Source organism: Lissotriton vulgaris, chromosome 7 (assembly GCF_964263255.1).
Source record: "Lissotriton vulgaris chromosome 7, aLisVul1.2, whole genome shotgun sequence".
Taxonomy (NCBI): domain Eukaryota; kingdom Metazoa; phylum Chordata; class Amphibia; order Caudata; family Salamandridae; genus Lissotriton; species Lissotriton vulgaris.
This window is the reverse complement of record NC_141695.1, coordinates 204325046-204348173: the sequence shown is the minus strand read 5'-3', so window position 1 is coordinate 204348173 and position 23128 is coordinate 204325046. Positions and strand designations below refer to the sequence as shown.

Below are 23128 nucleotides of genomic sequence, written 5' to 3'. Positions count from 1 at the left end.
TGAGTTCAGAGGCTAGCTCTTTCTCGTGGGAATGAGCGCATTCCTGACTGATACTTGGACATAATCGAGGGGGTGAATCAGTGCCTCTTTTTCACATTTTTCTCCCCAATGCCCTCTTCAGTCCTGCCAAGTATCACGCACCAGGAGTTAGACTAACGCATTACAGAGTGGTGCTCCGCATCATCGCACTGAAATGCATTGTCGCACATTTGATGCCACTCCCTCTGCGGTCACACAAAGCACTATACAAGTACACCACTGTTCATGCGAGGCTGCTACCTTGCATGCGCGCCTGAGTGGCTGGCCTGCGCCCGGGCGGCTCCATCAGTCGTCACATGCCGGCTGGGGCTCGCAATTGCAGGAGCACAGAGCAAAGCCGTAGTGCATTCCCGCCCGGCGCGGCTCCACTGTCACAAGCTGACCTCACTGCCCGTTCGACTATTGCAGTACGTATGCTACGTTCTGCTGCCTCCTGTGGCGCAATCGGGGGGGGGCTGTGTAGATGAGTGGAACTGCAGCAAATGGCAATGCTGCTTGCACCGCCGTGGGAAAATTTTTAAAATGGACATGATTATCTTATCGCACGAATGGGAGAGCAAAGAAGTGTGCGCAGTCCACACTATTCTGGCAGCCGCAGAGGGTCTCCTAATATTAGTAATGGAATGCGACTGCTTCCAAACTTTTTAAGGCATACCCATTCTTACATTTGCAAGGGCTGTGGAATTAATCGTTTATTTGCTCTGCCATGCTGTACTCACTTCTGTGTTTCATATATATAAACAAGCATTTGCAATGCGACAGGTCTCTCATTTACGCAAGTTTGAGACATTATTTATGTTTTGGTTTTTAAACATAAGGAAAGCGCATTGTTATTTACAATGCTAATAGCTGGAACTCTCGCAAATGCGAGACTTATTGCAGTCCAAAAGAGCCTTGGATTCCAACAGAAAGGCTCAAGTGCAGTCACCGACGAGACACACTAAATCTATGGAACAACACCTGCGCCCCTTTCTTTAGACACTGCTAGTGTGTTTAGGTTATAGTGAGCAGCATCTCAAGAAAGGGGCGTGGTGAACATTAAAGTGATAGCACGTCTGGGGAGCTTTCACTCAATGCAGAAAAAACGTAGTTACTCCAGAAAGGCGGAGACTGCGAAGAGACCGCAATAAAAAGGAAGCGAGAGAGATCTCAAGATGGAAGGATCACACAACAAGGGGCAGTGATATTGATCGCTTTTGCGTTGCTATGGCAACGAAAGCATCGCAAGATGGTGTCGGACTGTCCACAGTCCGTAGGGACACACGCATACTGTCTGCTTTGGACAGATGGTGAGAGCAGGCATCTTTGTCCATGCAGGCGGTGCATGAGCCCACGGGGAGAATCAATTCCAAAAGGTCCTCTCTGGTGAGAGCAGCGCATGCTCTGCTTTCGTCAGGCGAGACCTAACAACAGGTTGTGGTTCTGGGGGTCATGTGTTATATGCCTAAGGGTATGGGAGTGGCCTGGAGGGAAGGGATTGACGTGGAATTTTGCTTGGGAGTTTCTGGAGGGAGATGCTATGCTCCTCTGGTTTGGACTTGGACGGGGAGGTTATCATTGTCACACATTCATCTACTTCCAGCTATGTGGTTCAGTCCGCATAACGATCCCTAATCGCTTGGACGATCGCCTGTAGTCATTTTTCTGTGTTCAGCAATTCTCTCCCCACCCTGTTGTCATGACAACCCTGTTGACTGCCATTTTGCTCTTTGTTGTGACAGGTGAAGAGGCACCGCTGAGAATTGGCTTACGGCAGCCATAAGAACCGAAGCCTTTCTATTGAATGTGCTGCTGGCTCTACAGTCAAGCACTGTCTGACAGAGTTGCACGTGGCACAGGCCTGTGTGCTGCTTAAAGGTGAATATTTCCTCCCTATTGGAAAACAGGAGCACAGAGCCGCCCGATTTCCTATTAATACAGTGTGCTCTTGTGCAAAGATATCGCACATAATACGTGCACTATTTATTTCTGCTTGTCTGACGTAGAATAGGCAAAATTGTTTTTCCTGATCAAGTAATATACTGTTTTTTCCGGCATATAAGACGACTTTTTAAACCCTTTAAAATGTTCTTGAAAGTCAGGGTCGTCTTATACGCTCCACCTCAGTGCTGACTTTGACAGTGTAGCTGCAATCATTCACCCTCAGCAAACATCAGAGCCTGCACTTCCTCAGGAGTTACCGTACCGTAGATTCTAACATCCTAATCAACTAAGTCTGTTGTTTATGCATCCTATTCCTTAATTCAGTTATAGCCTGCTTTTCTAATTGATTAGTTTATTTCCCAGTGAAGCAGCAGGGGAAAGCTGCATCCTTGCTTTATTAACCAACGATTAATGGTGGTTATGAGTTGCTTGTTAAAACAAAACAAAGATTGTTTTTGCATTATGTATGCAGGTATTCCTCCGTCTTTTGTTGAAGGTCATATTTTCTGCATGGGCGGCCTGCCTAATTAACTGGATGTATGTGCTTGGAGTCTGTCCTTTTAACAGTGCGATCCATGTTAGACATTCTCTGATTTGAGCTGCTATGTTGGGCAAATACTGCAGTACCACGTTCTCTTCTTGTGAATCCGGCCTGTGGCTTTTTCCTGAAAACCACTGAACGTTAAGCAGGGTTACCGTAAGTAGCTACATTTTCTAATTACTGTACTCAGCGTACCAACAGGACTATACCCATATTCAAAATATATAGGAACAGGACAGTTATTTACACTTAGTGTCACGGAGGAGCACTAGAATCACTAATAAACCCAAAATAAATTCTCAAAATGGCTATGCAGATTGGTTGAAGATGTGGTGACTGCGTTGGAAGAGGGGTAGTCTTATACGGCGAGCATAGCACAAACCCTATATTTTAACAAGAAAAGTAGGGGGGTCGTCTTATACGCCCAGTCATCTTATATGCCGGAAAATACAGTATATAAAGAATTTGCTTCGAAGAAAACAGGGAGTGGAATGCTGTTGCACCATTTTTATTGCTGATTAAAAGACAGGAGCCAAATGATCTTGCAACAAACACAGTCACTTTTTCAGATTCTAGATTTACGAAGAATTTACGTCCTGAAATAAAAAAGTAGATATACTGCAGGCTATAGGTCATGTAGACGGTCTTGTGGAGGATGCAGGGCTTTAGGTTGTTAATGTAAAACCACATAAAATAGGATAAAGCGTGGCTGTGCTGCTTAAAAAACACACAAGCGTGTCCAGCTGAAGGAGCGCATGTCCTGCCTGCAGTAACAGAGACTCAATAAAGAAATGAGTGCTTACAGAATACATAGCACATACCGTGTAACAACCGAAGTAAAACATCCAGTCGCCATTGGAGGTCACAAATAAAGGCAAGGCGGTACAAAGGAGGGACTAAGGGACTAACAAGCCTATTTAGGACAATAACAAAAGCCAATAACAAATATGGGCGGAGAGTGGGCAGGGCTTCCATTCCACACTCCAGTCCTGTACATGTGTGATGACTCCAGGCTCGATCTAAAAAGTGGTAAATCAAAGCAGCTAATCTACCAAGGCACTTTTTGTGCCTCACATTGAAAAGTACATATAAAGCCACCCTGCGTCATGCATCAAAATGGCTTGCGGCACCGCTCTGAATCAATTTCAATTTCAATATGATGGACCCCTGTGCTCCCCACTGCCCTGGCGCATAATTGGCTGCCATGCAGTGGTAGATTATTTTTGTGCAGGAAGGCTTCCTGGACAAAAACACTCATGAGAGGTGTTTTCCTCTTTTTATGTGTGCTGCAGAATGCAGCATCATAAAAAGTTATTCTGCAGCACGCATAGAAAGAGGCCTCCCTACTCCTCCCCTGGGGAGGCGTGGCATTCTGAAGCATTCCCAGGTTTAACATTTCTCGTAAATCTAGGAATAGGTTGCACGGGAACACCCACAGCAAAACCCATGGAACGCCCCTTTCACACACAGTGCTGGGCGAAAAGGGGCTGTATTTACCAGGACACGAAAAGTCGAACAGGGTGGCTTTACATGTCCTTGTAAATATAGGGCAACACACTGCGCCGCCGGTGTTTCACAAAAAGTGACATATCAGAGGCGCAAGGGGCTTGTAAATAAGGCTTAAAGTTTTAATAACCATGAGATGGTGCCTCATAAAGAGACGGACTTCAGCAGCTGCTCGCATACTGGCTTTAATAAATATTTACTATTTTCATGCAACAAAGAAATTAACTGTTACAGTAGCATACATCTTACTATCTTTTTCGTCACAAATAATTACGATTTGACTAAAAACATTAATTGCATGTGATCTTGGAACTGGGCATTTTAGGGGAATTGGTTGTGTGTCCCTGTCTGCCCAGTGTGAAGCCTGAGAAAGCTCTGCATGCCTAGAGATGCAGGTAAGCAAGGCTCTGCCTTCATACACATGGATTGTAACGACTCATTGACTTGTAGATTAAGATTAAAAAAACATATGGTGAGGTCATCACCTAGATGTACTATGGATATCGACACATCAGCAAATGAGCTCATTGTATTTATTCTTGTGAGACTGGCACAGTGGGCAAGATGTGGAGGGACAGATCAAAGCATTCATGTTAACAGGTGGTAAATAAAGGTAGAATTTGATGCGGTGATTTAGTTCAATCACTCAACTGCCCAAGGGATTTCAGAGGTTTATTCGAACTTTTTGAAACTGTGATTTTCCTTCCGGCGTTGCTCTCTCAAACCGCCTCTCCCATTTCTCTTCTGCATCATTCAGCAGGCTCATCCCCCACCCCCGCCCCCTCGTGCTTAACATATTCTGCCTTCCCAGACCCTCTCTTCCTCTTCTCACTCTTGGTGGTGTAACTGTGATCTACTTGTCACACCCAAATGTGCCCCTGAAGAGAAGGAACTTACATTACGGCTCGCCCCACTCAGAGGTAAGTCGAATTAATGTTCGTGGTCATTAGCCGAATCATCTATTTTGGGGAGCAAAACATCTGTCATACAATCCTGATGCATTTTCTGAATGTCATGGCTTTAAAACCATCATTTAATCCATGAGGCCATTTGATTTTTTTTTTTTTTTTTGCCCTAACTATTGTGTGGAACACACAGGAGCCTTTGTTCCACTCAGGTAAATCAAGCTATGCAATTTGAAGGACTGTCACTGCTGATCTAACTACAGTCCCCACAGCCATCCCAATCTACCAAAGCCCCATTTGTGTTATTAGGAAGTGATAGACTAACTAGACGATTTAGCAGAGGTAAGACCAGATGTATCATGGTATTACGTTACCCTTGCGTCACGCGTGGTGTCGCAATGGCAACAAATACTAAAGACAGACTTACCAAGCAATTTGAGCGAGTAAAACATGTTTGTTGTTGTTTTAATTTGACCCCAGACCTCCACTTACTTTGAACTGTAATCAATAATTTTCCTGGCTTCCATTATTTTCAGACTAATATTGTACAAATGTAGATGGTGTTAATTTAACCTAAAACTACATATGCATAGTGCATAACTGTTTATTTCCACTTCCTTAGCTCAAACCTTGTTATTTCAGTGCCAGTGTTGTGTCCTCCACTCAAAGCCTGCAGATGTTCTGGACTCCTCTCCTCGCACTGATCACGCTGCAATGTGAGTACTTCAGATTATCAAAGTAAGAACCCAGAGGCTGACAGGTGTTGGTTTCCCTGTGAGAAGCTCCATGTCATTTATGGATGAAATGCATTTTTAGTTTGTAAAAATATTACATGATTGTGCTAGCACTGAAGTAATCAATGTCAATATACCAGTGCTTTGTGTATAGGGCACTGCATAAAATCTGGAGAGTGATAAGGCCAATGTTTTAATTCACAAGGATGGAGGTTTGGAGTCTTTCTTGGTTCTGGGAATGATCCAGTTATAGCTTCCAATCATCTGTGGGAAATTGCATCAACTTCTTTAGGTAGACTTTAGCTCTCAGGCAGAGCACATGTACAAACAAATAGAATTAAAAAGCAGTATTGAAAGAGGTGCTTTGGCTGCGCTCTCTGTTGTTGCTAATACAGGGCCATATTATCAAGCATGGGAGATACATTATCGCCGCTTTTATCGGCAGGAAACTGACGATAAAGCGACGATAATGGGCTTGATAATATGCCCTTGTGAATTCCCATAGAAGCCCAGGTTAACACCAGAACCTGGGCTTCTATGGGAATTCACAAGGGCATATTATTAAGCCCATTATCGCCTCTTTATCTGCAGTTTCCGGCCGATAAAAGCGCCGATAATGTATCACCCATGCTTGATAATATGGCCCCTAGTTCCTCTGTCACATAGAGTTTGAAGTGTTTTGCATGATGTGCCTCCATGACTAATGTAGCAAGAAGGGTATGTGTATTGTGAACTCTGTGACAAACAACACTGGAAGTGATGTTACGTTATATAACACTGAGATACTATCTTGTCGAGTTCTGGAGGGGCTGGAAATGTATTGATTTCAATCGAATATGTGCATTTTTTATTTTATGTTAGTATTTCTTTGTGAATTAAAGTACTTTTAAAAAAAAAACAAATTCCTGGGGCCTCATTTATGAAAAGTGACGCATCGCTGTGGGAAAACAGCGATGCGTCACTTTTCACTGCGCACTCCTTGCGACACCAATGATGCGTCATATTTAATGTATGACGCATCATGTCGCAAGGACTTACAGATACGTCAGTATTTCTGACGTATCTGTAAGCGCAAAAGTGACCCATTGCTGGAGTGTGTCACAAAAGTCACACAACTCCAGCAATGCGTCCTTTCACATGGGGAAAGCCCCATGTGAAAGGGCTTGCGTCAGTCTTATGCCTGCTGTGAGGCAGGCGCAAGATTTTGACGCAACAGCGTCCTAACAGTGACGCAGTGAAATCTCATAGATTTCACTGAGTCACTATTACGAGGCTTCTTGCGGGGGAACGCCCCCTCTGCATACATTATACCTGACGCAGGTTTAATGTGGCGCAGGGGTTTAAAAAGTGACGCATCTACCTAGATGCGTCACTTTTTAAATATGGTGCAACAAGACGCATATTTTATGCCGCTGGTGTGTCACAAAAAGTGACGCACCGGCGGCGCAAAACTGACGCAAGGCCTCATAAATAAGGGCCCTGGTGCGGATTTTTTTAGGTTTTATTGTGCCTTGCTGAGTTCTAAGTTTCCACCATACACCATCTCTTTAAGAAAACCTTGGACTGCATTTCCTCGCTCCTGTAAGTTTCAAGTGCAAAACTGGTGTTCCTTTCGCTCAGTTTGGGCCAATAGTAAATTGGCGACAGGGTTCATCCTCTGTATATGGAGTACTTCAGTTACATCTCGACTGGCAAAGACATTGTAAAGGCAGACCCTGTATCAAAAGTGAGGAAGTGGTTTGCAGTAGTCAGTTGGCCCCAGCGCACCAAAAATAGAAACCTCCTGACTGCTAGGGGACCATGTTCCTATGTTTTCACATGAAATGCAATGTTTCCCACTGCTAGAGAAGAGGCGAGCTGTATTACTATTTACCTTCCCTACAGAGGAGAAGCTTCAAGGGGGATGTTACACTCCCTCATACATGTATTTTCTCGTAAATAGTTAGGTACAGCTGCTTTCAGTCGGGTATGGTGAGGTGTCTGTCGGATTTCACCAGGAATTTATACACAAACACATACAATAACGCAAAAACACTCTCCCCTTTGTATGAAAGACTTCTTAAATGTTGGTTATTTCACAAAATATTGAGTTTTCTCTATCTTAGGGCCAAATTTATGAAGATTGTGGTGCAGCACAGCACTGTAAGTCATCTCGCTGCGCTGTGCTGCATGGCGTCACTGAGAGAGGGAGGGAATGCACCGTAGATTGTGGTGCAGGAAAAGCACAGCAAGTCACCTTGCTGCGCTGCATCACTGAGAAAGGGCAGGAATGCACAGCATTAGTCCTATATGGCGCATTCCTGTCCTTTCCCCTTGTGTTGGTGCAGTTTTGGCAACCTGTCACTATCACAGGCATCCTTGCACCATGGTTGAAGGGTGCCACCAATGCATGCCGGATTGTGTTTGTGCAGGAATGATCACTTTCCTGCATAAAAACTATTCTGAGAGGCTTCTTCCTCTTTCAACATGTGCCGCAGAATGCTTGGTAGGTCTTGAATCTCTTCCTGAAGGGAGTGTGTTAGAACTGGGGGTCTCAAGTTGGCTGAGGCAGGCACCTTAGTCCAAATAGGGACCCTTGCTTCAAGTCAGTGAAAGGAGGGAAACCCTCTTTGATAACCCCTGCTCACCCCCTGGTAGCTTGGCAGGAGCAGACAGGCTTATTTTCAAGGCATTGTGTAAAGTATTTGAAGCAACCCTCCCAGTGACATAGTGATAACACCACAAATAGACACCACACTGATGTATGTAAATAGCGGTATCTTTATCAAGAAGAAAAATATGGTAAGACCAAACGATAAAAATCCAACATAAGCGTATTCGTAATATTTCACATTGCCGGTGTTTAGGCCAACAAACACTTCTAGGTTGTTGCGGTATTAATGAGTTCACGATGTTCAAAGGCAGTCCTAGTGCGAGGCTATGCAGTTTGTATTGTCAGACCAATGCAGTTCGTAATGCATGAATAATGCAGTCCTCACTGCAAGTAGTCATCAGTTCATAATGCAAGAATAATGCAATCCTCAATGCACGTAATCAGGCAGTTTGTAATGCAAATATAACGCACTCCTTAATGCAAGTAATAAGGCAATTCCTAATGCGAGAATAATTCAATCCTCAATGAACATCATCAGGTAGTTCGTTATGCAGGAATAATACAATCCCTAATGCAGGTAATAAGGCAGTTCGTAATGCAAGTCCAAACCTTACCTGGGGGATGCGCTGCCTTGCTCTCTCTCTCTTCCCGCTCCTCAGACGTCCTGCTGGGCGCTTCCGATGATGACGCAGCTCTGATGCAAGGCAACGCTGTAGCCGGACAGGTTACGTTGCTGCCTTATCCATTGCTGACGATCTTGGACAGATTTCTCTTGCGAACAACGATCACGATTACCTCATGACTTCATTAGCTTTACAAAATCATTCAGCACGTTGCGTCTCGGGCCGGCGGCAGCAATCTTGATTCGCAGTCTCCGTTACGATGACGGCTTGGGCCACAAACAGTTACACAGCAGCGTGGACGATGATTCACGCTGCGGGGACTGCTGTCACGGGCACTTCCCAAAAAGCACCACGGACCCCAGACAGTCTTAGGCTGCACATGCACCCAGCGTCGCTGAGACTCGGTTGGGTTTCAGGCCACACAGTCCTGGGGCAATGCTTACGACGGTCTCAGGCTTCAAAAAGCACACGCACACTGCGTCGCTGAGACACACTTGGAAACTTTGATGTTCCTGAGTGTCCACAACAGGGAGCCAGCTCTCCCCGGGCCCTTGGAGACAAGTTAATTCAGGACAAAGCACACAGCAAAGTCCTTTCAAGCAGGGGGACATAGCTCACAGCAACGTCCCTTAGCCTCTTCCTTAGTTAAATGAACAAACTGCAGGCCAGCCCCAGAACACTCAGCAAGGGTCAGTCCTTCTCTTCATTCTCTTTAGCTGTTGGCAGAGGTTCCTCTTGACCACACAGTAGTTTCAATTCAGTCTTGACCAGTCCAATGATCAGGGGTTTCAGCTCTCATAGTTATACCCCTGAATGTCTTTGAAGTCTTCGTGTTCAGGGGGCACTGACCCATGTCCAAACCCGTTCTTGGTGTCTTCCTGCCAGTGATACCTTCTTCTTTGATAATGGGGGTCTGGTTTCTCAATCACTCAGCAGAAGGTGAAGCCATTCGTTTATGGCTGCAGCCCAAGCCTCTTCACATCCAGGAGGCTATTCCTCCCCTCTACACTCTAGATGCAGGTCAGACTGCTGCTGTCTCACCTACTCCTCCCCTGGGTCAAGACAATTCCCAGATCCTATCACGTTCACATCCAGACAGTCAAACCACAACAATGCAGAGACACACAGAATTGTTAGAACAAAAAAAACAGCCACTTCTAAAAGTGTGGTTTCTAAACACACCATTCAAAAAACACCTTCACAAAAAGATGTGTTATTAAATTGTGAGATCAGGCACACTAAAGAACAACTTTCCATCTTAAGCCTATGGGAAGATAGGCTGGAAAAATATTACGCAGCCTTCCCCATTCTGTCCTATGGGCAAGATGGCCTTGCAACAGTGAAAAATGAAATGGTGAGTATTTTACTGTTAGGACATGATACACACCTCAGTACATGTCCTACCATTCACAGACACAGCACCCTGCCCAGCGGGGTACCTTGGGCCTACTATAGGGGTGTCTGATGTGCATTGAATGGAAAGGGTAAGGGTGCACTTGTCAGGACAACATGGCAGTTAGCAAACTGCGTGCAGTGACTGCAGTGGCAAGTCTGAGTTCTCTCTTTAGGGCTACTTGTGTGGGTGGCACAATTAGTACTGCAGGCCCACTCGTAGCATTTGCATTACCAGCCCTGGCGCACACAGTGCACTTTGCTAGTAAGGCAAACATACCAGTTATGGACAACCAATTATCATAACACTTTATACAGGGAGCACTTGCACTTTGACACTGGTCTGCAGTGGCAAAGTGCCCAAAGCATCTAAGTCAGCAACATATTGTCAGAAAAAGTTCTAGGAGGAAGGCAAAAAGTTTAAGGAACTTTAGCCACAAAGGGCCAAGTCCAACAGAGTACAATATCCTTTGGTGGAGGGGCAGGATGTTCCAGGACTTGGAGGCGAAATAGGAGAAGGAACAGCCTCCACTGTGGCTTCAGCGGATGTGCAATCTCTGTGCGAGGGTAAAGGAGGTAGAGTGAAGGTGTCTGGATGGTTGCTAGAAGCAGCCACGGCCTGTGCAAGTAAGTGTGGTGGGGTGGGTTGGGAGGTGGTTTCGACAGACGGTCACAAGGGAAAATTAAATAAATAGTGAATTTTCCCTCGTCGACGCCTGTCGTAATCCCCCCCACTGGGCCCCACTGCCCGCCACTCTTACCTGCACGAGCCATGGCTGGCTGGAAGATCTTGCAGTGGTTGATGTATGCTGGTCATTGGTTGTGAAGGGCTTTATTGCCATCTATCAGCATCTTGAATTGGCATCTTTTGTGGATGGGGAGCCAGTGAAGGCTCCCAGGTTGGGGGGATGTGGGTCCATTTGTGTAGTTTAAGGATGAGTCTGGCTGCTGAGTTCTCTATTGTCTTCTAGTCTTCTCATAAGTTGAGTGGTGGTTCCTTCATACAGTGTGTTGCTGTAGCCCAGCTGGGGACTAGGGACTGGGTGATGGATTTCCTCATGTCAATGGGGAACCATTGAATTTAGAGGTTGGGGGCATGGTCTGTTGGTGTGGGAGTGGATCTAGGTTTGGTGTGCCACCATTTGTCATTCCATGGGAGGTGTTGTTCCCAAAGATCAATACTTCGGTCTTGTTGTGTTGCGCTTCAGGCATTTGATCTTGAGGGAGACCGCAGATAGTGTGCTCTTTGATGACGAGCTGAAAGGTGGTAGGCGAATCCTCGGTGTTTGTTCCATGAGTAAAGATGCGATCCATTTGAGTGCGTCTCCCTGGGTTCCAATGTGGCACAGTCTCTCTCACTCTGTTCACAACTGAGCAGCAAAGTCAATAGGTCTGGCTGAAAGTGCACAAGTCCCTCACTAAGTGATTGAGTGCATTGATGATGGATGTGTGAGTACATGGATGAATGGATGAGTGACTAGAGTGACTAGAGTGACTAGACACCCCCGCGCCGCACGGCCACCAGCTGCTGCGTGTGCCCCTTGCCTGCCCTCTGCCTCGCTGCTGCCTCGTTTGCCGGCTGCCGCCGCTGCGAGTGTTTTTTTCCCTTGTTTTGACGGTTTTTTGTGCTTGCTTTGTTTAACTTTGTGTAACTCTCTTTTTCCCCGCTTTTTGCGTTAATTTGTGCCTGTTTTTGCATTTGTTTCCGTGTTTGCTCTCCTTCCTTGTTGTCCGCCTACCGCGCCGCCCCCGCCCTCCCTTCCCGCCACCGCCGCTTGTCCCCGCCCCTTTTGTCTTCTGTAACCCTCCCCGCTCCCGCCTCCCAGCTGCCCCGCCCACCCGCGCACTTGGCCTTAAATGGCGACCGTGCGACACAGGTGAGTGTGACCCACTTGTGGGACACCCCCGCGCCGCACGGCCACCAGCTGCTGCGTGTGCCCCTTGCCTGCCCTCTGCCTCGCTGCTGCCTCGTTTGCCGGCTGCCGCCGCTGCGAGTGTTTTTTTCCCTTGTTTTGACAGTTTTTTGTGCTTGCTTTGTTTAACTTTGTGTAACTCTCTTTTTCCCCGCTTTTTGCGTTAATTTGTGCCTGTTTTTGCATTTGTTTCCGTGTTTGCTCTCCTTCCTTGTTGTCCGCCTACCGCGCCGCCCCCCGCCCTCCCTTCCCGCCACCGCCGCTTGTCCCCGCCCCTTTTGTCTTCTGTAACCCTCCCCGCTCCCGCCTCCCAGCTGCCCCGCCCACCCGCGCACTTCGCCTTAAATGGCGACCGTGCGAACGCGCAGCGGTCACGCGCAGCGGGCGCGCCGATTGTGCGCCGAAGGCGCGCCAAAGGTAAGCCCGTCTGCGCCCGTCCGCGACCAGATCGCGACCAGCGCCAGGACCCCTGGACCTCGAAGATCACGACCTACCCACCTGACGTACTCAGCCGCCACCCTCATCGCTCTCAACACCGGCCGACTCCCAGAATGCCACCAAGCCACTCCAAGACGCACCCACGGACCTTTCAGCTGCCACGCCTGCAAGTTCTCCTGCATCCGGACCAGCCCCGCACCAGCACCCGCCAAGTCGAACTACAGCAGCACCCACCTCAAGTGCATCCTGCTCAACACCCGCTCCGTCCACAGACACGCCATCGAACTCTGGAACCTTCTAGACACCACAGCCCCTGACGTTGCCTTCCTCACGGAGACCTGGATGAACGCCTCTTCAGCTCCCGACATCGCCATCGCTATCCCAGAGGGCTACAAGATCGTCCGGAGGGACCGAAACGCCAACCAGATGGGAGGAGGCATCACCATCATCCACAGGAACACCATCCGTCTCACGACCAGCACCGACAACACCCTGACCAGCGCCGAACACCTGCATTTCCAGATCCACACCAACCCGAACACCACCCTCAGAGGCACCCTGATCTACCGACCCCCTGGACCACGCACGCAATTCAGCGAGGACATCGCCGACTTCATCAGCCCGCATGCCCTCCCCTCCGCTGACTACATCCTCCTGGGAGACCTCAACTTCCATCTGGAGAACAACAACGACCACAACACCAGCACCCTGCTCGACAACCTCGCCAACCTGGGACTCAAGCAACTGGTGTCCACCCCCACCCACCTCGCCGGACACACACTCGACGCCGTCTTCTCATCCAGCACAGACATCGACTTCAGCCACGCCACAGAGCTTCAATGGACGGACCACAGCTGCGTCCACTTCACCTTCAAGAGAACGACGACCCACCAACACCAGCAACACACCGCCCGCAGAAGCTGGAACAAGATCACAGCAGACCAGCTCGCCACCTCCCTGAGCCAACACCCTCCTGCCAGCTCAGCGAACCCCAGCCAGGCCGCCGATAACATCACGAAGTGGATCAGCAACTGCGCGGACGAACTCGCCCCGCTGAGGACCCCGCCTAGCAGACCCGGCAGCAAGAAGGCCCCATGGTTCACCGACGAACTCAAGAGCTCCAAGAAGAACTGCCGAGCCCTCGAGAAAGTCTGGAAAAGGGAACCGACACCGGACAACAGGACCTCCAACAAACTTGCCACCCGGAAACACCACCAGCTGATCCGCGCCGCCAAGAGAACAGCATTCAAGGACCGGTTGGACAACAACGCACACAACAGCAAGGAACTCTTCAACATCGTGAAAGAGCTTTCCAACCCCAGCGCAGGAAACAACAACATCACCCCATCGCAAGACCTCTGCAACTCCCTCGCCTCATACTTCCACAACAAGATCACAGACATACACAGCAGTTTCAACAACCAACCAACGCACACCACGACCGACCAGCCACCCCCCCCCACCACCACCCTCCATGCCTGGACCCCGATCAGCACCGAAGACACCATCCGCACGATGAACTCCATCCACTCCGGATCACCAACCGACCCCTGCCCTCACCACGTCTTCAACAAGGCCGACGCTGTCATCGCACCCCACCTGCGAGACATCATCAACACATCCTTCGACACCGCCATCTTCCCTGAAAGCTGGAAACACGCCGAACTCAGCGCTCTACTCAAGAAACCAACAGCGGACCCCACCGACCTCAAGAATTACCGCCCCATCTCGCTTCTCCCGTTTCCAGCCAAAGTCATCGAGAAGACCGTCAACAAGCAGATGGCCGCCTTCCTCGAGACGAACGGATCCCTCGACCCCTCACAGTCCGGCTTCCGAGCCAAACACAGCACCGAGACCGCCCTCATCGCCGCCACCGATGACATCCGAGCCCTGATGGACAATGGAGAAACAGCGGCCCTCATCCTCCTAGACCTCTCCGCGGCATTCGACGCGGTCTGCCACCGCACCCTAATACGGCGCCTCAGCAACATCGGAATCCAGGACAAGGCGCTGGAATGGATCATCTCCTTCCTCGACGGAAGAACACAGCGAGTCCACCTACCACCGTACAAGTCAGAGGCCTCCGAAGTCATCTGCGGCGTCCCCCAAGGATCATCCCTGAGCCCCACCCTCTTCAACGTCTACATGAGCCCCCTCGCGGCCATCGTACGCAAACACCACCTCAGCATCATCTCCTACGCCGACGACACCCAGCTGATCCTCTCCCTGACCAACGACCCGGCCGCCGCCAGAGCCAACCTGCACGAAGGGATGAAAGAGGTAGCCGAGTGGATGACGACCAGCCGCCTGAAACTGAACTCAGACAAGACGGAGGTCCTCATCCTGGGCTCCTCACCCTCCGCCTGGGACGACTCCTGGTGGCCTCCCGCCCTGGGCACCGCACCCAAACCGACAGACAATGCACGAAACCTGGGCTTCATCCTGGACTCCTCCCTCTCCATGACCAGGCAAGTCAACAGCGTCTCCTCGGCGTGCTTCAACATCCTACGCATGCTACGGAAGATCTTCTGGTGGATCCCCACAGAGACCAGGAAGACCGTCACCCAGGCCCTCGTCACCAGCCGACTGGACTACGGCAACGCCCTCTACGCCGGGACCACCGCCAAGCTCCAGAAGAGACTCCAGCGGATCCAAAACGCCTCAGCCAGACTCATCCTCGACATCCCACGATCCAGCCACATCTCCGGACATCTGAGAGACCTTCACTGGCTCCCCATCAACAAGAGAATCACCTTCCGCCTCCTCACCCACGCACACAAAGCCCTACACGACCAAGGCCCGAGCTACCTCAACAGCCGAGTCAACTTCTACGCTCCCAAACGCCACCTCCGATCAGCCAACCACGCCCTCGCCGCCGTCCCCCGCATCCGAAGAGCGACTACAGGAGGAAGGTCCTTCTCCTACCTGGCCGCCAAGACCTGGAACTCCCTCCCGTCCGACCTGCGCCTGACCCAAGACCACCTCTCCTTCAGGAAGAAGCTGAAGACCTGGCTGTTCGAGCAGTAGCGGCACCCCCCCCCCAAGCGCCTTGAGACCCTACGGGTATGTAGCGCGCTTTACAAGTGTCACTGATTGATTGATTGATATAGTAACCTACAAGAATTTTCAGTTATAAGACAGACCTTTCGGCTTTGTTTATTTCATTGTAAATGATTCAGGATGATAAGATAGCAGATTTTTATGATCTTGCAGAATGAGGTTCTGTGTGTTTTCAAATCACCTAAGATTTTAGAGTTACATTCTCCCCCATCATGCTAAGTAGCATTCAGCGATAAAAAATGCAATTGCAGCAGCTTGAGCAGAAGAAGGATCCCTGTGTGACCCCAATCTTACACGACTCTTGGACACGTTTGATGACTGCACTTCATTCACGAAAATTATTGTTGCAATTCATTTGTCTTCATGTGCCACATTCTATTGCACAATGTCAGAAATGGGATCTCTGGTTGGCTAAGGCTTGCGCCAAAGCTAGGCAGAGACCACCACTCTAGTCAGGGCAATGAAGTTACACGTCAAACATAACCCCTGCTCACCTCCTTGGTAGCTTGGCACGAGCAGTCAGGCTTATCCCAGATTCAACTGGTTCAGGGGAGCTTTATCGCACTTTGTTTTGCTCAGCTTTGCTCTCCTTTGTCAGGTGGAGGCTCAGGGTTCAGATGCACCACAGAGGGTGGTGCCAGTATTGTGGAGGGAAGGCACATTCCTATTCAGGCCCCAGGTGCAACTCTTCCCTCTCATCTGCATGCAGATCTTGCTATTCACCACTGGGCAGACTCCCGCTGGCTCCTGGAGCCACCCACACCTCTCAGCTCCTGTCACTCACAAGCCAGACATTCAATTCACATCATGCAGGAAGACACATAGGACACAGAAATGCCCACTTCTAAAAGTGGCATTTCTAAAATACCAATAAAAAATCTGCACACTATTGCACAGCATTTATTCACACGATTTTAGACATACCGGAGTTGACCACACAGCTCCTCTCATAACAGGAATAACCACTGACACACACTGATCATGGAATCCCCATGCATTCCTATGGGAGGGCAGGCCAACCTTCCAAATGTACCACAGAGAGCGCAGGCACTTTACACTGGGCCACAATGCTAAAGTGTGCAGTGGCCTAAAATGACTACCACCATGTCCGTTCGTCCGTCCGGTTTAGGGGTGAACCTGCCAAAAACGTCCAAGTCCAATACACAATTACAGGTAGAGCTGTGTGAGCTTTGTAGCGAATGAAAAAGGTTTTTTTGAAGTAAAGGGAATCAGCACCTTTCAGGTCCTTTCTGGAACACGGGATCCCGCTAGTCACAGAGGCAGTCGGCTCAACAGTTTGGAAGATAAACCATCCGGATTGCTATCGTTGGGAGCATACTCGCTCCATCTCCACGTACAGCGGCTCTGACAGCTTAACATATATTATGTTTAAATCTGTGTCCATTGTGACATGTTGTAGAGAAATTGAAAAGTAATCACTCTCTTGTTGTGTGCAATAGGCATTTGTTTTCTGTGTGAGCTTTGTGTTCACGCCCAAAAGCATTTTTCGTGAATTCTACTGTCTGACTGATGGATATCCTTCTCTCTGGTGTCCCTCGCTCTATTGTATTGGGCATGCTTACTGACATCTGGGCCTCACTCTCCCCAGCACACAGTCATGAGTCACAATGTAGTGATGAGTGCATTGTAGGGAAATCCTACTTCCTCACAGTAGAGGATAGCCTATCAGCACCTGCGAAATAGCAAACCCTACATGTCATAATTCTCCAAAGTAAGTTGTTAATCTATATTCAAAGAGTAACAGGCTCACATGAGTGCAGATTCCTGCCCTTAGGGATTCACAACATTTTTCAGAAGTAGATAGAGAAACCTACAACATTTGCTGTTCTCCCGGCAAATTATTGTGAATTCCATTTTCTCATAAAGAAAATGTACGTGCTTGTTATAATTTATAAAAATAAACAGGTTCACACACACTTGTTAATTTCTTTTCCAGGGAAAACAATCCTTCTCTTACACATCACCAATTCTGGGGGGTCTCCTTTCTTAAACTGAAGAGTATTTACTACTATCCATTACTGCAGTAAATATTCAATCTTTTCCAGACCAGGAAAGGGTTTAAGGTGTGTTTTTCAGTGTTGGTTCTCCCTTTCTGGGCTCCAGGGCTACTGGTGAAATCCCAGCCCATGCCTCAGTGCCTCACTAATCTGTGATGTGGTGAAGTGTCACAGCTAAAGATCTCCATGGACCCTGCAGTGCATGTGGTTACGCAAATCACCCTGTTACCCCACCCTTTCCCAATTTGTTACATATGGGCATTTTACCATCAACTATTGATAATTATCGCTATGTTGGCTTATTGGCAATATTTTTATTGCCGAGCTGCGGCGATTTTTATCGCTTTGGAACCTTGCTATTATCAAGGTTTATCTCCTAAGCGATAAAAATCGGCCGAAATGAATGAATATCGCTGAAAAGTCCGCGATATTCATGCATTGCCGAGCTAATGCTCTTAGCCATGTTATCCACCTACCATTGGATAACATGGCTAAGAACTGCTCAGGGCAGGTGTTAGCTTTTGGAGATAATCGCTCTTAGCGCGAATATCTCCAAAAGTTGGTAATAGGAGATAGCGATGTTAGCGACTGTTTCCAGTCACTAACATCTTGGCACGCCCAGCTTGCATGTCATTAGTGATAAATATCACTGACATGCAAAGCGGGGCCCAAGATGGTAGCTATCTTCTACTAGCTGTCGCTAACTGGTGTTAGCGACAGCTAGGTAATAGGGAGATAATTTTATCTCTGCTTTCTTGGCTTTTAAAGCCAAAAAAGCGGAGATAAACACCCTTGTTATTATACCCCATAGTTCGGAAACAGTGGAGTGAAACAGCAGAGATTGAAACCGTGCAGGTTCAATGCTTCAGTTTCATGTTGCAGCGTTCAAAGCAGAGAGGAGGAGAAGTCCAAACGTGACCCTTGCAGGCTGTGAGGTAAGTTAAACAGCTTCTAAATGTTGTTTGCTTATGGGTGAGAGTGTTTATCTGTGAGAGAGTGTGTGAGCATGTCTGTGTGTCTACTCTTGCGTGTGTGTGTGAAAATGAAGGTGAAATGGATTCAGTGAAGGAATGAGTAAGAGTAAGTGAGAATGAGTGCTAGAAAGAGTGAGTAGGACAGAATGAATGAGTGAGTGAGGGAGATTGGCATTTAGTGTAACTACGTGTTACTGTGACTGAGAATGAGTAAGTCACAATCTGAGTGAATTTGAATAAGTGAGAGAATGAATGAGGCAGAGTGAGTCAAAGTAAGAATGAGTTTGACTAAAGGAGTCAGAATAAGTGAGAATGAGTGAAAAGAAGTGTAAATGAGCGAGGTCGGGTTAAATTAAGTGATGTAGAGTGAGTTTGTGTGAGTGAAGATGCATGGAAGGTTGATGAGTAGGATTAAGTGAGGCAGACTGAGAATAAGTAAGATTGAATGAGGCAGACAGATACAGAATGTTTCTGAGTGAGGCTGAGTCAGAGTGAGACTGCATGAATGAGAGTGAGTGGGAATGTGTGAGAATGTGTCCGACTGTGAGTATGAGAGTTTGGTATACAAGGGGGTTACCCAAAAGAGTCACTGGGACCTGGGTTTGACAAGTACTAGGAGGAAGGGGTCCCAGTGTGAGCAGGGAACATATGAAACATTTTCAAAAGAATTGATCCAAAGCAATTGTTGGGATCCACAAAGTTTTATTTACTATGGGATCAGGTGTAGTTAATACATGTAGCATAGCAAATCATCAACTGTATTAGAAGTCATACAGTGCCCCAGGAGGGAGAGGAGGGGTGATAGTGTGAAGGTAGGGGAGTGATGGGATAATGTGACAGTAAAATCAGCAATTTGGAAAATTGTTCATGCCATAAATACAGATATCTAATTGTGTGGTTGCCGAAGAAAGAAAGACCGCCGACGTCAAAGTTAAAGACATTTTTTACATCAATTAAACAGATTATTCTTTGGCAATAGTGTACCTACCAAACATAAAGATGGAGCCCATGTGAGCTTACCCTAACTGTGATATGTGATTTGAACCGAATTCTCACTACCATTAATTCAATTGATGATGTTGATGTTTCACGCTCGTTACTACCCATGCGATAATTTAGAGGTTTATGTTAGACTCCTCTAACCTAAGTCCCTTATACTTTTATTAATAGGTCCTCTGCCCCTTCCCCGGTCCTGATGAAGACCACGCAGCAAGGTTAAATCTTCCTGCAATCTCAGAGGGTCGAAACGTCGACGGTCTTTCTTTCTTCGGCAACCACACAATTAGATATCTGTATATTTATTGTACTTTGTGTTGTATGCCCTCTTGAAAATAATGTTGTCATTTAATTATGGCAGTTGTCGCAATACTCGTTATGGCATGAACAATTTTCCAAATTGCTGATTTTACTGTCACATTATCCCATCACTCCCCTACCTTCACACTATCACCCCTCCTCTCCCTCCTGGGGCACTGTATGACTTCTAATACAGTTGATGATTTGCTATGCTACATGTATTAACTACACCTGATCCCATAGTAAATAAAACTTTGTGGATCCCAACAATTGCTTTGGATCAATTCTTTTGAAAATGTTTCATATGTTCCCCGCTCACACTGGGACCCCTTCCTCCTAGTACTTGTGAGTATGAGAGAGCAAGAGTGAGATAAAGTGAACTGGAATGAGTAGAGCTGAGTGAATCAGTGAGGCTGAATACGAATGAGCATGTCAGAGTGAATCCGATTGAGACTAAGTGAGAATGAGTGAGTCACAGTTATGCAGAGTAAGTCATAGGGTTTGCATGAGTCAGAATGAGTGAGAATAATGGCGACTGAGTGAGAACAAGGAGAAGACCAAGTGAGTCTGGGTGAGTTCGAGTGACTCAGAGTGAGATTGAGTGCAGCTGAAAAAGAGTGAATTAGTGGAACTGAGTTAGTGTGAGTAGGACAGTGTGAGACTGAGTGAGTCAGAGAAAGTAGAAGTGAGTGGAAGTATGAATGGACATAAGTGAATAAGACTGAGTGAGAGAGTAAAGCTGAGTGCAGGCGAGTGTGAGTAAACTCCACAAACCCTTCGAGATGAAGTTAGACTTGATCATTGGATGTCGAGCCAAGTATTGCGGCCCTCCACTTTGAAAGGTCACCAGCCACCACTGGTGAGGTTATGAAATCCCACAAATATGTACATTTGTGAGTGTGCACAGATTTACATTTCAGCCACTAAACCTTGCTTGTGATATTCTCACTCAAACATATTTGTGGAAGGCCATCCTGCACAAGAATAAATCCAACATTTGACAATAGGAAAACGTTTGTAATTGTAAAAAAGTCTACATGTTTTTATGTGTAAGTCAAACTCACCCATGCAAAATGCTTTTAGAATAGAGGCATTTTTTTGCTGTTCCTTAATTAACATTTGGTGTGTATTAGATCAACGTATTAGATTGTAATTTATGCTTGTAATATTATGATGCAAGGAACTAGCAAAAGAAAAAGGTGAATTGCAATGAATAACTTTTCTGCTAAAGTTCCTTTATGGAATAAACCAAGCAGGCAGTATGAAATAAAGCACTATTTACAGTTTGAAAAATGTTTTATTTCTAGGAAAACTTAGAAAAATATACAACATTCAACCCTGAAGCAGTGATACTTTTATAAATGCAACAAACAAGCCCCAAACCACTGGTCAGGGTAGGTTGACTGCCCCCCCCTTGCACTACATTTTCGGCATGCAGGCAGTCCAGGGGTACATTCTAGAACCTATACTGTTCAATCTTTATGTGGAACCGCTAGGAAGGCAGGCTTGGCTATTCACTAGTATGCCGTTTTTTTGGGCCACCCTATTTAAAACTCTCTTTAATAAAGGACATTCTTACATTGTTATCCATAGACCTCAAGATTCAAAATTCAACAAAGACTAGATTACTGAAATGCGCAGTGATGGCTTTACCTCCTCTATGGCCAGGGAAGCCATTTTTTCTCAAATATACTTTATTCGTTTTTCAATATGTATGAGACAATCTGAAAATACACAGTCAGATTTGCAGAGTTTTGTAGGCCTTCCTCCAAGAATACTATCTGTGTATTCCTCATCCTCATTTGGGCTTTTTTGCTTGTTTAACATGAATAGCTTTTGCACTTTCTAAAACATTCCAGGATCAATTATTCACTAGTCACTAGCCATATCTTTGTAAATTTCCTGTGACAACCCTTACTAGAGTATATCCCATTCTCTGCCATCACTCACCGCTCCATATTCATAGGCTGGCCAAAGCTTCATAGTCAGGGCTTCCAGGAGACAGCCATAATTTACCTCTATCCCACCGCAGTGCCTGCTGGCCCTCATCATCAAACATTTGGCCATATTTCGGCCGAGTGCGTTTGTCCCAAATTTTCAAAAACGCTGTTTGTGCAGTCTGTGTGTTATCACATCAATCGAAGACAAGTGGTCACCTACGTTAATCTTAAAGGCATTGAAGGGTATTCACATGTGAAGCGCAGTATAACGCCTCCCGGACAATATCTTCTATGGCATGAGCAACTGGTGAAAATCACAAATGTGACTAGTTACATGTGTGTAAATTGTATATGGTTAGAAATCTTGAACTATGCAAAGTGGAACCCAAAGTGGAATTGCACAAAGTGGAATAAACATGCCTCTTCCCAATGTTAGTTTTCCATTAGACCCATATCTTTTTTCCCTGCATTACTTCAGTTTGCTAAGTGTCTAGCATATTATTTAAAAAAGTTTTATATATCCCAGGCACACCCAGTTCTTGAGAGGTTGAGAATGCATTCTTTTTTCCATCAACAAACTATCCTGAATGTTAAACAGTCCTTCAGCATGTGTCTCATGGTGCAATTTATTTTCTTTATTTGTATTTCTTGTTAAACCTACTCTATAGTGTCAATGTACAATAAAAGACAAGCACATTTTATAAAGCCTGGGGCTCTGTAGAGATGCGTCACTCTCCTTGCGCCACCTTGGATGAGTGGTATATACAATACGGCGCACCATAGTGCAAGGATTGACAGACGCGTCAGAAATTCTGACGCATCTGTTGGCGCAAGAGTCACGCATTGCTGGAGTCGCGTCGCAAGCCCGACGCACCTCCAGCAATGCATGTTGAGGCCTATCCTCATCGTGCTGCGTCACTTCTTACCCCTGCTTCAAGCAGGTGTAAGGTTTTGACGCAGTGGCATTCTAGAAATGGCGCAGTGAAATCTACAAGATTTCACTGCATCACTTTTACGAGGCTTTTCTGCGTGAGAACGCCCAACGTGCATACATTAAATCTGCCACAGGTATATTGTGGGTACACAGTCAAAATATCGAGTTGCAAATATCGACCTACAAAAATATCGTGTTATAAATTTCGAAGGTATAGAATATCGATGTCAAGAATATCGTAGGACAGAATATCGACCCTAAGGTAAGTAATATCGAAAATAATTATATCGATGTAAGTA

General features: G+C 46.8%; 1 protein-coding gene across 1 annotated transcript in view; it reads left to right on the top strand.

Annotated features, from left to right (window-relative positions):
• Nucleotides 1–4842: 4842 nt before the first annotated feature.
• LOC147701198 (B-cell receptor CD22-like) overlaps nt 4843–23128 on the top strand; it is a 324178-nt gene continuing 305892 nt past the window's right edge. The window contains exons 1-2 of the mRNA XM_086929943.1: nt 4843–4929; nt 5537–5630. Coding sequence (XP_086786069.1) covers nt 5591–5630 — 40 coding nt within the window. The 5' untranslated portion in view covers nt 4843–4929; nt 5537–5590. The remainder of the gene's footprint in view (nt 4930–5536; nt 5631–23128) is intronic.